The sequence below is a fragment of the Euphorbia lathyris genome, chromosome 5, assembly GCF_963576675.1.
Source record: "Euphorbia lathyris chromosome 5, ddEupLath1.1, whole genome shotgun sequence".
Classification (NCBI taxonomy): domain Eukaryota; kingdom Viridiplantae; phylum Streptophyta; class Magnoliopsida; order Malpighiales; family Euphorbiaceae; genus Euphorbia; species Euphorbia lathyris.
In genome coordinates this window covers 38,695,468-38,708,747 of record NC_088914.1, presented here as the reverse complement: position 1 = coordinate 38,708,747, position 13,280 = coordinate 38,695,468, and the positions used below count along the sequence as shown (strand labels likewise).

The 13,280-nt window shown below is 37.8% G+C and overlaps 1 protein-coding gene across 1 annotated transcript; it reads right to left on the bottom strand.

Annotated features, from left to right (window-relative positions):
- Positions 1-869: 869 nt before the first annotated feature.
- On the bottom strand, positions 870-3,569 carry LOC136231081 (putative MO25-like protein At5g47540). Its single transcript, XM_066020335.1, has 11 exons — positions 3,450-3,569; positions 3,006-3,167; positions 2,820-2,938; positions 2,665-2,739; positions 2,463-2,556; positions 2,320-2,379; positions 1,827-1,895; positions 1,473-1,571; positions 1,330-1,374; positions 1,155-1,257; positions 870-973 (listed from the first exon to the last, which is right to left on the bottom strand). Exons 1-11 carry the CDS (start codon positions 3,567-3,569, stop codon positions 870-872), a joined length of 1,050 nt encoding a protein of 349 aa, XP_065876407.1.
- Between the last annotated feature and the right edge of the window lie 9,711 nt (positions 3,570-13,280).

Below are 13,280 nucleotides of genomic sequence, written 5' to 3'. Positions count from 1 at the left end.
ATTATTGTGTTCTTTCTTGTTTGTTTATTTCCTGTATTCCGTGTTTTTATTTTCGCGTTTTGCCATTGTGTCCTGGAAAAGGAATTTGATATTGTTGGTCGTTTTTATAAATTCCTAACACTTATGATCCTTTTTTTCATATTAAGTTCTTGGGGACTGGAAGTCTAGAATGATTGGCTTTGAATATACAATTTGGTTAACAAAATATTACTCGTTTCAAATGGAATTTGTATTTTGTTTAATTTATATGTGATGTGGTGTAGAGAAACGGTAAAATTAAATATTATATTTGAACTGTAGAAAATAAAATTTTAGACATGGATGAAAATGAGTAACACACTTTGAGTTGGATTTGATGTTCACACCTAACTAATTTTCAAATAGAGTCTCAATATGAAATAAACGATGAACAGAAAAGATTAGATACTCGATCCTCCAAAATAAAAATGATCAAGTGCCTCTTGATGATGATGTTTGCCAGTAATAATAGCTATTCTTATCCATTGATTAAAGGTAAAAAGTATCATGAGACTCCTAATCTTTCATTTTTTATTCATTAGGTCTTTGATCTTTTATTTATATATATTAAACCTATAATCTTTTATTTTTGGTTAAATTAAGCTCTTGATGATTAAAAAAAAGTTTTAAACATAAAACTCGGTTAACAAAGTGTTATTCATTTTATATGCATTCGAAATTTGTAAATTTTTTTAAAGTAGTTTTTGATATGTGTAACGTGGCTATAAGAAAAGTATAAAAAGCTTTAAATCAAACTATAAAAAACATAATTTCAAACACATATAAAATAAATAACGTATGTATATAATTGGTGCAGATTAAATTAGAGATAACAAAAGAATATTAACTAACTAAGATTCAACCTCACACTCCTCTGAGCTCTCTCTAATTTCAATTTCAAGAGTAGAAATTTCTTTGATTACTTGAGCTTTGTCGGCTTCAAATTGCTCATCCTCTGCATTAAATTAACTCGTAAGCAACAAATATGACAAACTTCAACTATTTTTTTCTCCTATAATTTAAACATATGTAATTACTTTTATAGAAGTTCAAATATAATAATTTTAATAAATTTATCTAATTATTTATAAAAAAATACTTAATTTTAAAGAAAAAGAAGTTCAGAATTAGTTTACCTTTATCAATGTTAAGGGCACCTAAAAATCGGAGAAGCTTCGTCCTATTGCTAACAAGTACATTGATGATCTCCGTAGGCTTAGCTTGGTTTGCAACAAATAACTACCAAACACATTGAAAAGAGCTTAAAAAATATGATTAATTAAGATTAACTAATTAAATTAAATATATCACCTTAAACACGTGAAAGGTTTCCAACACTATTGTCTTGTTTGAGTCCTGAAAATTGTCATAAAACCACATTTCATACTAATAAAATTACTTCAAATTTTAATTAAATTTATAGCTGTAAATTAGTGAAAGGGTAAAGAGAATACTCTGAAAAGATTCATCAAGATTCTCATATTTTCTAATGAACTCACGTAGCGAACCATTATACTCGAATTTGAGCGTTCAAATAACATATTTCCCAATAGCTGAAAAATAAATAAATAACCAAAAACTTCAATTTTCAAAAATGAGAAAATATTTCTTTTCGGCATTTAGTTTCTACTTACAAAATTTTCAAAGTGCAGAAGTTATGTAGATATGAAGAATTTACCGTACATCTAAAACAATACTATGCATCTCCCTTTTAATTACTCTCAGAATATTATAGAATTTATGAAAGAAATGATTATAAAACAACCCCATGAGTATGCAAATTGATCCAATGCGAGTGAGAAAGGTACCTTGATAGCATACCGTCTGGTTATATAATTAGAAGATTCTAACAACTCACAGTTGTATTCTTGGAAAAACTGCTCAAACATCGAAATTATAAAAAAGAGTAAAAATATGTAAGAAAAAAATTTCTTCAAAGAAATCCTCATGCAATTAAAACGCTATTATTTTTATTTTTTGGGGGATTAAGATTCTTTCAAGTTGATTATTGACATGTAATTGCTCATTTTGTCAATTATTTATTTATTTATTGAATAATTAAATCCCAAAGATTTTCTAATTAATGGTAGAGATCTATTAAACTTCACCTCTCAAGTTAAACCCCAACTTGATAAAATCCAAATCCATTTTTTACTATTGAATTGGAAGTTTATAGGCAAATTAACGTATCACGATACATGATAATGCCCATGAATTTTATTATTATTATTAAAATTGATAATAAGAAACCTTATAGATAAAATAGTGAAAGAGCAAAAAAAAGATATGAAAAAGAGTTACCCAATCATAATTAGTAGAAAGGAAATCAGCAACTGTAGATTTATGTCTTGTTAAAAGCTCCTGCAACAATGGCCATATATATGATGCTCATGCTTATGCACAACCAAAAGGGGAGAAATGTTTGTTAGACGAACATACTTAACTTTAAATGTTGTCTGAGCATCTGATGCTATGTCAAAATTAGGAATTTGTATATGACTAAATAAGTTCTTCATATGCTCTGACTCCATCACATATCTGTTCACAATACACCCAAGTAAACTAATTAATCCCATATATTTCTTAATCTGGTGGACTCTATTACTCCTTGCTTATCAAAATAATTCATTCATTGGTGCAGCATACCTAGCTACAATTTGATGTCGTATAGACTCCCTTAATATTGCACCATAAGTTATAGCAATTTCATCATCTGAATAACTACCAACAACAAATGTTTGTTAAAATTCTATATTCTCGTTCAAAAATGAAACCACTAATTAAATAGATAAAAATGTTACCCAGTTAGCAAAATATCCATAAGGTCCAAATTATTTTCCAAGTAATCTGGAGCAATCAGCCTTCCGTTAACACGTTGTCTTTGCAAATTTGCTATGACATGGGTTGCATTTTGACGAGCCTATATATTAGAGATCATTAATGAATTACAAAATAAAAGAAATTAGTTGAAGATGGAAAAAACTTACCCCGACATTGAGTTTTGGGAGACAAATAAGGAGAATGCGAAATGTATCTTCCTTGAAAAATTCTTGAGTCAATTGTGCACAAGCCTCACCATTTGGTTCATTTTGACCATTTCCAAATAAAATTGTTCTCATTTCCAGAATACATTTGCTCAACTCTAACATCTGCCCATCAATCAATCAATCATTTACAGATTTGCATTCAACTCAATTAATAAATCTATTTATATTCATTCCTTTTATGGTGTTTGAAAATCTATTGTTTTTTAGGTGCATACATACACAGGTTGGGTTTAATGTAGTTTTTCTAGATCAGCACCCAGATCCATCATTGCCGATAAATATATATTTATATTTCTTAATGTTCATACCTTCCTTCCATGTATACCAAACATTTCTCATCCTATAGATTGGATTAATTAAGCAAAATATATTCAAGAAAAACACCTTTTCTTCACGCCTGCGCTCCCGAGTTTCCGTATTCCTATCAGCATAGAGAAGAAGCTCTCGTGTTTGTTGCACAAGCTCTAATGGCGTCCGAGGCTTCGATTTGAATAAACCTTTCATTTTTTTGAATTTCTTTATTATGTGTTTGCATGCATGTTTATGTTTATGTATTATGTTAAAGCGTAGGATTAGGGTTTTAGAGGGAGCAGAAAATATTCAATAATAAATTTATGGAATAGATTTTTCAATCTCTCTTTCTTTTATTTGGGGTTTGAGTACTCCTTTTACCGTGACAACAGGATCTTTGGTAATATATTTATTTTTCGGAAAGATGATTTGTTTGTTAAATATAGAAAGTGCTGAAAATTTTACAAACCAAACTAAAAACAGAACCCGTGTGCAGTGCAACTAATAATAATAATAATAATGATTGGTTGCTGATAATAGGTAAATAATTTAACATTCCACCTTGATCAATCACATGTTCCAACTCAGAGCAATCATAGAAAGATAACCACATGGTTAAATGAATTAACAAATAAGCATGTTGACCCCCCAACAATTGTCATCTCGGTTTGCACGGTTTGTAATTAGTGCACCCTAAATTAAAGTGGTCGTACTAGGTGACGTAGTCCCAACACCCTTGGTACATATATGTAAAGCGTCAGTTATGGAATAAAAACTAATATTCCCCTTAAATACCCCTGAAATCTTATAAATAGATTAGGATAATACGCAACCAAGGTATCACATCTCTCAATCCTTAGAATTTCACTATTCCAATCTCCATCCTTAAAATTCTGCTAACTTAAGCATCAGAGTAGCGTGGTTAGATCCCAACCCCTAATTTAACTCTCTTTGTCTCAGAATTTCATTATCATGCAATGTAAACCATTTTCTATCCTGTTTCTCAATAGTATTTTTTTAGACCCCTTATCTGTCTTTTAACTAATAAGTCGAAACTTTTCAGGATTTGAGAATGCAACTGGAGTAGTAAAAAATGATTATGCATACACATAAATGCTATAATGGGTGATTTTTGAACTCAATAAAATAACAATTAAATTATAAGTACAAGAAGAAAATAATATGATTGATATTGATATATTTGTGTAGTATTGTACTGTAATTTACTATGATTAAATGGTTAGTAATATAATCTATATTAATTAGCAATGAGAAATGAGAATAATTATGTATATATTGGTAACTGTATGGTGGTTATTTTTTTAATTATGTGTTTTCACTTGTTCCTTGACAGGCTATCTATTTGTATGTGAATCTAGGTTGCTAGTGGATGGAATTCTATTGCACCAACCTAAGCTCTCTAATGCGTATGGGTTTTTTTTTTTTTTTTTTTTTCATTTAGGTGTAATTATTTGTCTTTCTTATTATATCTTAGTAGCTGCAACTTTTGACATAGTTTATTTATACTGTTGTAGACACCGAGTCGGAGGACCTGTGACGAAAACCCACGATAAACGGCCAAGTCGGTTGATTCCATTAATTAGAAAATTTAATAATAAACAGAAAAGCTCGGAGAGCCGGCACTTGAAAGCCCCGCTAACAAATTCGGCGTCTCCTGAGTGAGGTCGGGCACGTTCACTGTTACGACAGTGAGCAATAAGGCCCCGGAGGCCGAACGTCGGTCGGTGAGTGACGAATGACGCTCCCAGCAGCGATCGTCGCTTCCGTAAACAACGGTGCGCGGCACGTCGGGCGCCCGTCCGACGTGCCGAGCGTCGGACGTCGCCCGTCGGAGAGTGGGCGTCGCCTGTCGAGCGTCGGCCGTTCGACGTGTCGCTCGACGGCCGTTCGACGACCGCCCGTTCGTGTCGGGCATCGCCTGGCCGTCGTCGAGCGGACGCCCACCAAAGGTTGGGCGTCCGCCCAACTCAAGTTGGGCGTTCGCCCAACTCCCGTCGGGCGACGCCCAAAACTTCTTGGGATCTGTGCCTATAAAAGGCACGGATCCCCATGCATTTGAGGGGAGGACTTGGGAGCTTCTCACTCTAGAAAATTATTTTTAGAGAGGGAAAGTGAATTTTTGGGAGAAAACATTTTTTTTCCTAAAAAATCCAAATTTCCTAAAATTTTTTATCAAAAAACACCAAAAAATCATAACTCGTGGAATCGACCGACATCAAGCCGTCAATACCGATCTTGAGGTATTATCCGAGGACTAGACTCGTGTCATTTATTTATTTCTTTTATTTCCTTTATTTATTTAGTTTATAATTTTTTTTCTTTAGTTATTTATTTATTTATCACGTTTATTTACTTTCCCGTACTTGTTTAATTCTCGTCTCGTATTAAATAAACGTTTGTTTTGGTTTTGAAATAAAAAGCCTCGTTTTAACATCCCAATACGAACCGTGATCCCGTTTGAGGGTAGTTCGGGATTAAAACGTTGTATATACATAGATTTTAGAAAAATCCTTTTTTATTAACGTTTTAAAAATAAAACATCGTTTTAGGAGTCTCCATTATAGACTATGATCCAATTTTGGGTAGTTCGGAGGTCCAAAACGATAGAATAGATCTAATCTAAAGTGTTTGAATAAATCTGGAAAGTATAAGGACTGCTGTTGATATTCTGCCATTTCTGTCACTAACAGCAGATTAGCGACGGATTTTCCGTCGGTAATCTGCTGGAATCCGAAAATTCCCCTTTTAACCCTCTTTTCTTAACTTTTTGATATTTATACTTGTATACATATGTATTTAATTATGTAATATATTTATAAAAATTATTTTTGAGTCCTATAACTATTAATTATGTATTATGTAGCTATATATTTCATATTTGGAACTTAGTTCATTTTGATTTGGTTTTGTAAAGTATTATATTTGTATATATATATAGTTTTTGGCTCATTTAAGTTATATTAGTCATTATTTAGGATGGAAGTTATTTTCTATATATTTATTACTTAAAACTAGTTTGAACCAAATGTTATTCATCACATTTATGAACTTTGTTCATTGTTTTACATGTTTTGAATTAGAATAAGAATGTATTATATCTAGTATTTTTCATTTTCTTTATTATACCATATAGTATCTTTTACTCGTTTTTATCTATAGATATATCCTTATTTTTAGATAAAAATGTATATATATATATATATATGTGTATTTTCACTCTATTTTTATATATATGTGTATATTTCAAATGTATTTGATTGGGTGAATTTGGCCTTGATTTGTTAATTGTTGTGATTATGAAGGTTAAAGAGAGTAAAAATGGGGAAAATAAGCCACAAAAGGATTTCAATTCAATTGTGTAAATTAAAGGCATTTGGAGACTTTCAAAATGTAAATAAGAGTTTTTTATTTCTTTTCGGTTCCAAGTGGTTTTCTAAAATGTCACGTTTCGAAACCTTAATTCGTTCCAACGACGGATTAAGCGAACCTTGTAATTAAAACCGTTTTCATTGTAAATAACAGAGTTTTAAATCGTTTCCCTAACTAAACAGTTTTGTACAAAATTAATGGACTTGTATGCTTAATCACGTTTTCTTGTTAAATCAACGTTTTCAAACACTCGAGTCGTTCCAACGGCGATTCAAGTGAACACCATATAAACTAACGGGGTTTTGAAACGTACTTAAATCGTTCCAACGGCGATTAAGGTACGAACCATGTAAATGAACTCGTTTTTGGGGAATGAGATTAGCTTCGAGTTAGTGTATAGTCTAAAGCATAAAATTACACTGTGAATAAATCAATTCTTTCTTCTCCATCTCTCTCCTATATACTTTAAATTTATGTAAAATGGGTGATTCTTTACTAAAATGGCTTTCAAATAACATGCTCAAAACAGTTTTCAAAGCGAGAAAGAAAAGGTTTCAAATGAATTTTAAACTTAAAGAAATATGCGATTAGTCCGTTATCGCCTAACACGCTAAGTAGGAGGCCGGTGGTTCATAACCGGGCGATGTCGGGGTGCCTAGTAGCCTTTCTCCGGAAAGGAGCTAGCCTTCTCGGCTCGTACCTAAGTTTCCCGAACCCACAACGGTCTCCCGCAAGGGATCGGTGTTCATTTTCCCATTCGTGGGTGGCGACTCTTCCATACTCCGAGCTCCGGCCCTGCCGAGCAGCTTGATTCCGAGATTGGTTACTTTCGACGCCAATCACAGCATTTGTCATCAACGGTGTCCACCCTCCGGTCCGCCCGGGCGAGGCCGCGGCACCTACAAGTGGCGACTCTGCTGGGGAAGCGAGAAATTTGATTCCGGGAGGCGTGTATTAAGCCCTTAACGGGTACGGATCGTATTATTTCTTTTCGTATGCATTCATAAGCATTATTGCAAACCTTTTGGGTAATTTCCGTGAAACCTCAATTGAGAGTCCATTCATCGCTCGAAAGAGGCTAGTGTAAGTTCCCCCTTACAGTTAGGCGCCGAAGGGTCCCCATCCATTCGTTAGAGGCGAATTTGTACGGTCGTGTGAGGTCCCGCGATCAGCCGTGTCAGCATATAGTAGCCTTAGAAGTTGCCATAGGATTACCCGTTACTATTTTTAATGTGATAAATGAATCAATTCGTGTTTTCAAATTGCCATGATACGTGTCTAAATCCTAAAATATGTAAAGGAAATGAAACGATGCGTTAATATATACTCTTAAACCGATATATAAACTACCCCGAAAACATCGAAACGATTCAAACTAAAAATGACTTAGTCATCTCGTATGAATGAACTTGTGCGACCCGCCTGGTCCCTTTCCGTGTCCCGAAGAAGGCACATGTTCAGGAAATACGTTGTGACGTAAGCACGTATTAGTTCAAGTCGGTTTGATATTAAGGATAGTTATAGCTCGATTCAAAAGACTATATTAACGATAGCCGTTACTCACATTCTTTAAATACGTTGGGATAAAGCGAGATTATGACAAAACGAAAACGAAGAGCATTTCTGCTTTGAACGACCCCGTTGTAACATAAAGAGTTTCATAAACGTGGCCCGTCCCTCCTGAATAAAAAAGAACTCTTACGTTACGCCTTGTGTTGTTCTTAAGAGAAATGGATGTATCTACAAAAGTGACTAAAGAAAATAAAAGAAAGTGAAACGACCAAAATCATTCTGTATCTACGATATATGTCAATCCCGAGAGTAGTTAAAGAAAATGAACCAATGTCGTTAAATACGTGCCTCGAACTGGTATATACGCCGATTAAAATCATGAAGTCGAATTAAGCTAAGAAATCGCGTGATTGCACCATATGGACGAGACTGTGGGTTTGACTAATGGCTCGATCATGTCGACCATTACCAAAACCACAAGAAATATGGCCCGATCTGCGTGTTCGCTCAGTTCGTGCTAAAGTGAAAAGAACGGTAATATCCCTGCTTCGAATAAGCATGCGATTCAACAAAACGTTGATTTTCTATAACCAAGCTAGGATGATATATCTCGTGAATTGGAAGGAATCAAGAGTTGTTGCTAGCCGAAAGATTATCGTGCACTCAAATAAGACTCGTCGTCTTCTCACGTAGCCAAAACGAGCAAACGGATTCTTGACGCTAAAAACAAACACGTTACACGATGAGTCCATTCCCTAAATCAAAAAGTGATATTCTCACCAAACAAACACGTGGTTACGTCTCTCGATAGATCCAAAAAGATCCCGTTGTAATCCAAAAATCGAGACATGAACCCACGCGAATAAAAGGGAACGAGTCATTCTCAATAACGAACGATTGAACTAAAAAGAATAACTCGTACCACGTCTAAATCCGAGATACGTTCAAAAGGGAATCAAAACCCGAACTAATGCGCCTCGCGAAATAACAAAAGACAAGTTATTCGAAAGGACAATCCATTTGGTCAATATCTTAGTCACTGAACGTTGATACGTCAAAACGAACTGTATTGTTTGATGGATGATTTATTTTTCCGCAATAATCGACGGCATCACGCGTCCCCTGGACCGCAAGGTGAGCCCCAAACCAAAATCCTAGGAAAGAGACTTGGACCATCGAGTGTGTGGAGGAATAAGGGTGGAAGAGAGATGTTGTGATACGTGTAATTAGACTGACGTTTGTTCTTCTTATCTTATATATCCGTAAATAAATAAACGCACACACCACGAATTATGCATATAAAATCATGCATACATACTAATGGATACCGTTCGCGCAGACTTCATCATTAAGCGGTTGTGGTTTCGCGAGAGTAGCCGGCTAGTCAGGCAGTGTGATTAGCTACAGATTGTCAGTTCCGAATCGGCAGTTGTGGCTTCTGAATCATCTTCGTCCGAGTATACTCAGTCTTCGGTCAGTATGTCTGCGACCAACGAAAAGGTGGCCGAATTGGAGAATTCCGTGAACAACATTAATGATCAGTTGGCCGCAATCCTGGCCCAGCTAGCTGAGTTGGCCCTGAAGGATAACAAGAGCGGTAGTAAGCATGCTGAGAATGAAGTGAACACTGGTCCCCGCTTCGGGAATGAGGACGATTATCAGGATTATATCCGAAAGCAGCTTGAGAAGGAGAAGGCTAAGGAGGAGGAATGGAAGCAGCACATTACTCAGGAGGTGCAGGATCTGCGTGGGGGAAGCTCCGGAAGTCAGGACTTTTATAACTTGAAGAACTGTTTATCGGCAACTGCTTTGCCTTTGAAATTCTGGCTCCCTGACATGAAGAAGTTTGATGGAACTGGGGATCCCACGGCTCACATGAACTAGTATGTCGCGGTGATGAAACACATGATCCTGACTGAGGATCAAGTTCTTGGACTGTTCAATACTTACCTGGAGGGGGCTGCCCTCGTGTGGTTTCATGCGTTGCCGCTGGTGACGAAGAGAGATTGGAAGGAGTTGGCGAAGTCATTCATCGCTCAATATAGTTTCAACACTATGCTTGAGGTTACTCTGAAGGAGCTGGAGAGTACTAAGCAGCAGACTGGGGAGTCTTTGTCCGATTTTGTAAGGCGGTGGAGAGCCAAGGCGGCAGTTATGAAGCAGAAGCCACTTGAGCAGGATCAGATCCGAATGGTAATTGGCAACACTTTGCCGTATATTAAGAATGAGCTGCGGTATATGCCTTTTACCGATTTTAATCAGATGTATAGTTGCGCCTTGACAATTGAGGGGGATGGTGAGCCGAAGAAAGCTTATACCAAGTGGACGAAGTCTGGATATAGTGCCAGAGGGCCAAGCGCGAGTATAGAATCTGCTGCGGTGAAAGTGCTTGAACTTAATGCTATCGAGAAGAGGCAGTTTTCCAAGTTTGATCAGACCTATGCAAAAGTTTTTGAACGATTGCAGAAAAATGGATTGTTGAAAGCCCTCACTCCTTATAACAAAGCACCGCCTACTCCGCAGATACAAGCTAGGGGATACTGCGAGTTCCACAGTAATTATGGGCACAATATCGAGAACTGTGAGAGGTTGAAGCACGAGATCCAAGATTTGATTGAGGAGAAGAAGATAGCTGATCCTTCATCAGCAAACCCTTCCACTAGGCGTAATCCATTGCCTAACCATAGGGTGAGCATGATCGGGTCTGGGCTCGAAGAGAGTGTGGTTATGGAATCCTTCGGGGAAAACGAAGAGGAGTTGTTGGACTCCGATGAGAAGAGTAATGTGGGAAATGGTTTATATGTGTCCTTTCTTGGCAAGGAGCAAGAGGATGAACCGATGGATGAAGGACTAGACGGTGGAGCACCGTATGATGAAGATAGTGCCGAAGAGACCGGGGAAGGGTCGTCTCGAACTATTGTGCCAGAATTGAGTTTGTTCAGTGGGGTGGAGAATCCTGATGTGCACTTGCACGAGTATATGCATGATATGTTTGTTGAATCCTTTGGGGTGGACGAGGTTGCTCAATGGTTCCACCATTCGTTAATAGGCGAGCCTTTGAGGTGGTTCCACTCATTGCCCGACTCCTACAAGCATGATTGGGAACAATTGTCCGATCTATTCCTAGAGAAGTACAAGAAAGCTAAGGATAGGACCGCGGAGCGTTTTGCGCTGCAAATTGGGCCAATTAAACGTCCATTGCCGGCTGTCAGTAAGTTTAACGGCAACAAGGATCCAATGGAACACCTTCACTTCTACTTGTCGGCCATAGGGCCTTTGGGTTTTAACGAAGAAGAGATCACCAGTCTGTTTTGCAATTCAGTAATGGGGGAGCCGCTGATGTGGTATATGTCTCTTCCGATGCGTATCAAGTGCGATTGGGCCGCGATGACCAAGAGGTTTATTAAGGAATATACGGTATGGATGCTTGCGGAGCAAACACCGGACTCGCCATCTTACGAGACGCCTGAAGCAGTATTAGTAATGCCCAAGTATGGTGGATATTGGGATCCCGCTGAACACGCAAAGTTATTCCGCAACCATATGTATGACGCTGGGTTCCCTCAAAGTGAGTTACACGAGCACTTCCCGGAAACTCTCATGGGAGAAGCCTTGTTGTGGCACTAAGGGCTATCAGAAGAAGAAATGGGTCATTGGATACCTCTTCGGGATGCGTTTGTATCAAGATATGAGATGTATGTTCCGTGGTCGGGATCCCTGGAAGATCTAGACCGGATTAGGCAATTCCTCGAAGAACCGTTTGTGGATTACGCTAGAAGGTGGAGGTACCATTACGAGCTATGTCAAGAAACGATGAGTGATAAGGTGCAGCTCATGTGCATACAGAGAGGCGCTGTTCCGATGGCAGCAAGAAGGATGAACAGAGTGTCCCTCAGGGACTATGATGAGTTGATAGGCTGGGCCATGTATGGATCGGCGGATCCCCTTTATTTGAATTCAAACATCCCTCACGTGATGGATCTAATGGTCGTGGATATTTGGGAAAGTTCCTCGGAGGAGGAGGATGTCGATCAGAGAATTCCTATCAATATTTGGGATGAATCTGATGACGAGCCGGAAATTGCTGTCATGACAAGATCAGGTCGTGTGGCTGAGGGGAAGGCGCCCATGGCTGAGACTGAGGTGGGAGAAGGATCGGGTCCCAAGCCGGATGATCAAGTCCTCGAGCAGTTGAAGAAAACACAAGCTAAGTCTACAGTGTGGGAAGTCTTGTGCCATTCTAAGTACCACCGTGAGAATTTGATGAAAGAGTTGCAGAATTTGGTCATCTCTACCGATACTGAGCCAACGGCATTAGTAGGGGCAATCATGGCCCGGAAGAGAACTGAAATCACCTTCACCGATGAAGATCTCTCGGAAGAAGGAAAGGCTCACAACAAGCCTTTGTACATCCGAGCTGAGATAAATGGGAAGAGGACGAGCTGTGTAATGGTTGATGATGGATCGGCCATTAATGTTTGCCCGCTGAAACTCTTGTCCAAGTTAGGAGTAGAAAGAGGAGATTTGATGGCCTCAGAGACGATAATTCGAGCTTACGACGATAGTCGTCGCCACATCGAGGGAGTTTTCAAGGCTAAGCTGAAAGTGGGGCCGCATGAGGAAGAGACTGAATTCACTGTGTTGGATATACCGGTTGTTGGTCCCTTATAACGTTACAAGTATAGTTCCAAGGGGGGGGGGGGGGTTAGGAACTATTTAAACTTTTTAAAGATTTAGGGCAGACTTCTTTTCTCAAGAGAAAAGGTTTAACAGCGGCGCTGAGTAATCAGTAAGATACTGGCTTAGTCAACTAGTGACTAGGTCAGTTTCTTGACTTGAGTCAGGAGATAGCACTTAAAGTCTATTCCTGAGCTCAGATGTTCGATGCGCACAACTCAGCTTGACCTCTTTACTTGGTCAGTTTTTGGTTATTTAAGCAAGCAATATATATAAGGAGTTTAAGGTAAGAAATACGTTACTCAGCAGATTTATCCAGGTTCGGCTTCTTCTAAGCCTACGTCC

Coding starts and splice junctions, on each gene's coding strand:
- LOC136231081 (XM_066020335.1), bottom strand. CDS start 3,569: ATGAAAGGTTTATTCAAATCGAAGCCTCGGACGCCATTAGAGCTTGTG. Junction 2,380..2,462: donor ATGCTCAGACAACATTTAAA/GTTAAGTATGTT, acceptor CCATTGTTGCAG/GAGCTTTTAACAAGACATAA. Junction 1,375..1,472: donor TCTTGATGAATCTTTTCAGA/GTATTCTCTTTA, acceptor GACAATTTTCAG/GACTCAAACAAGACAATAGT.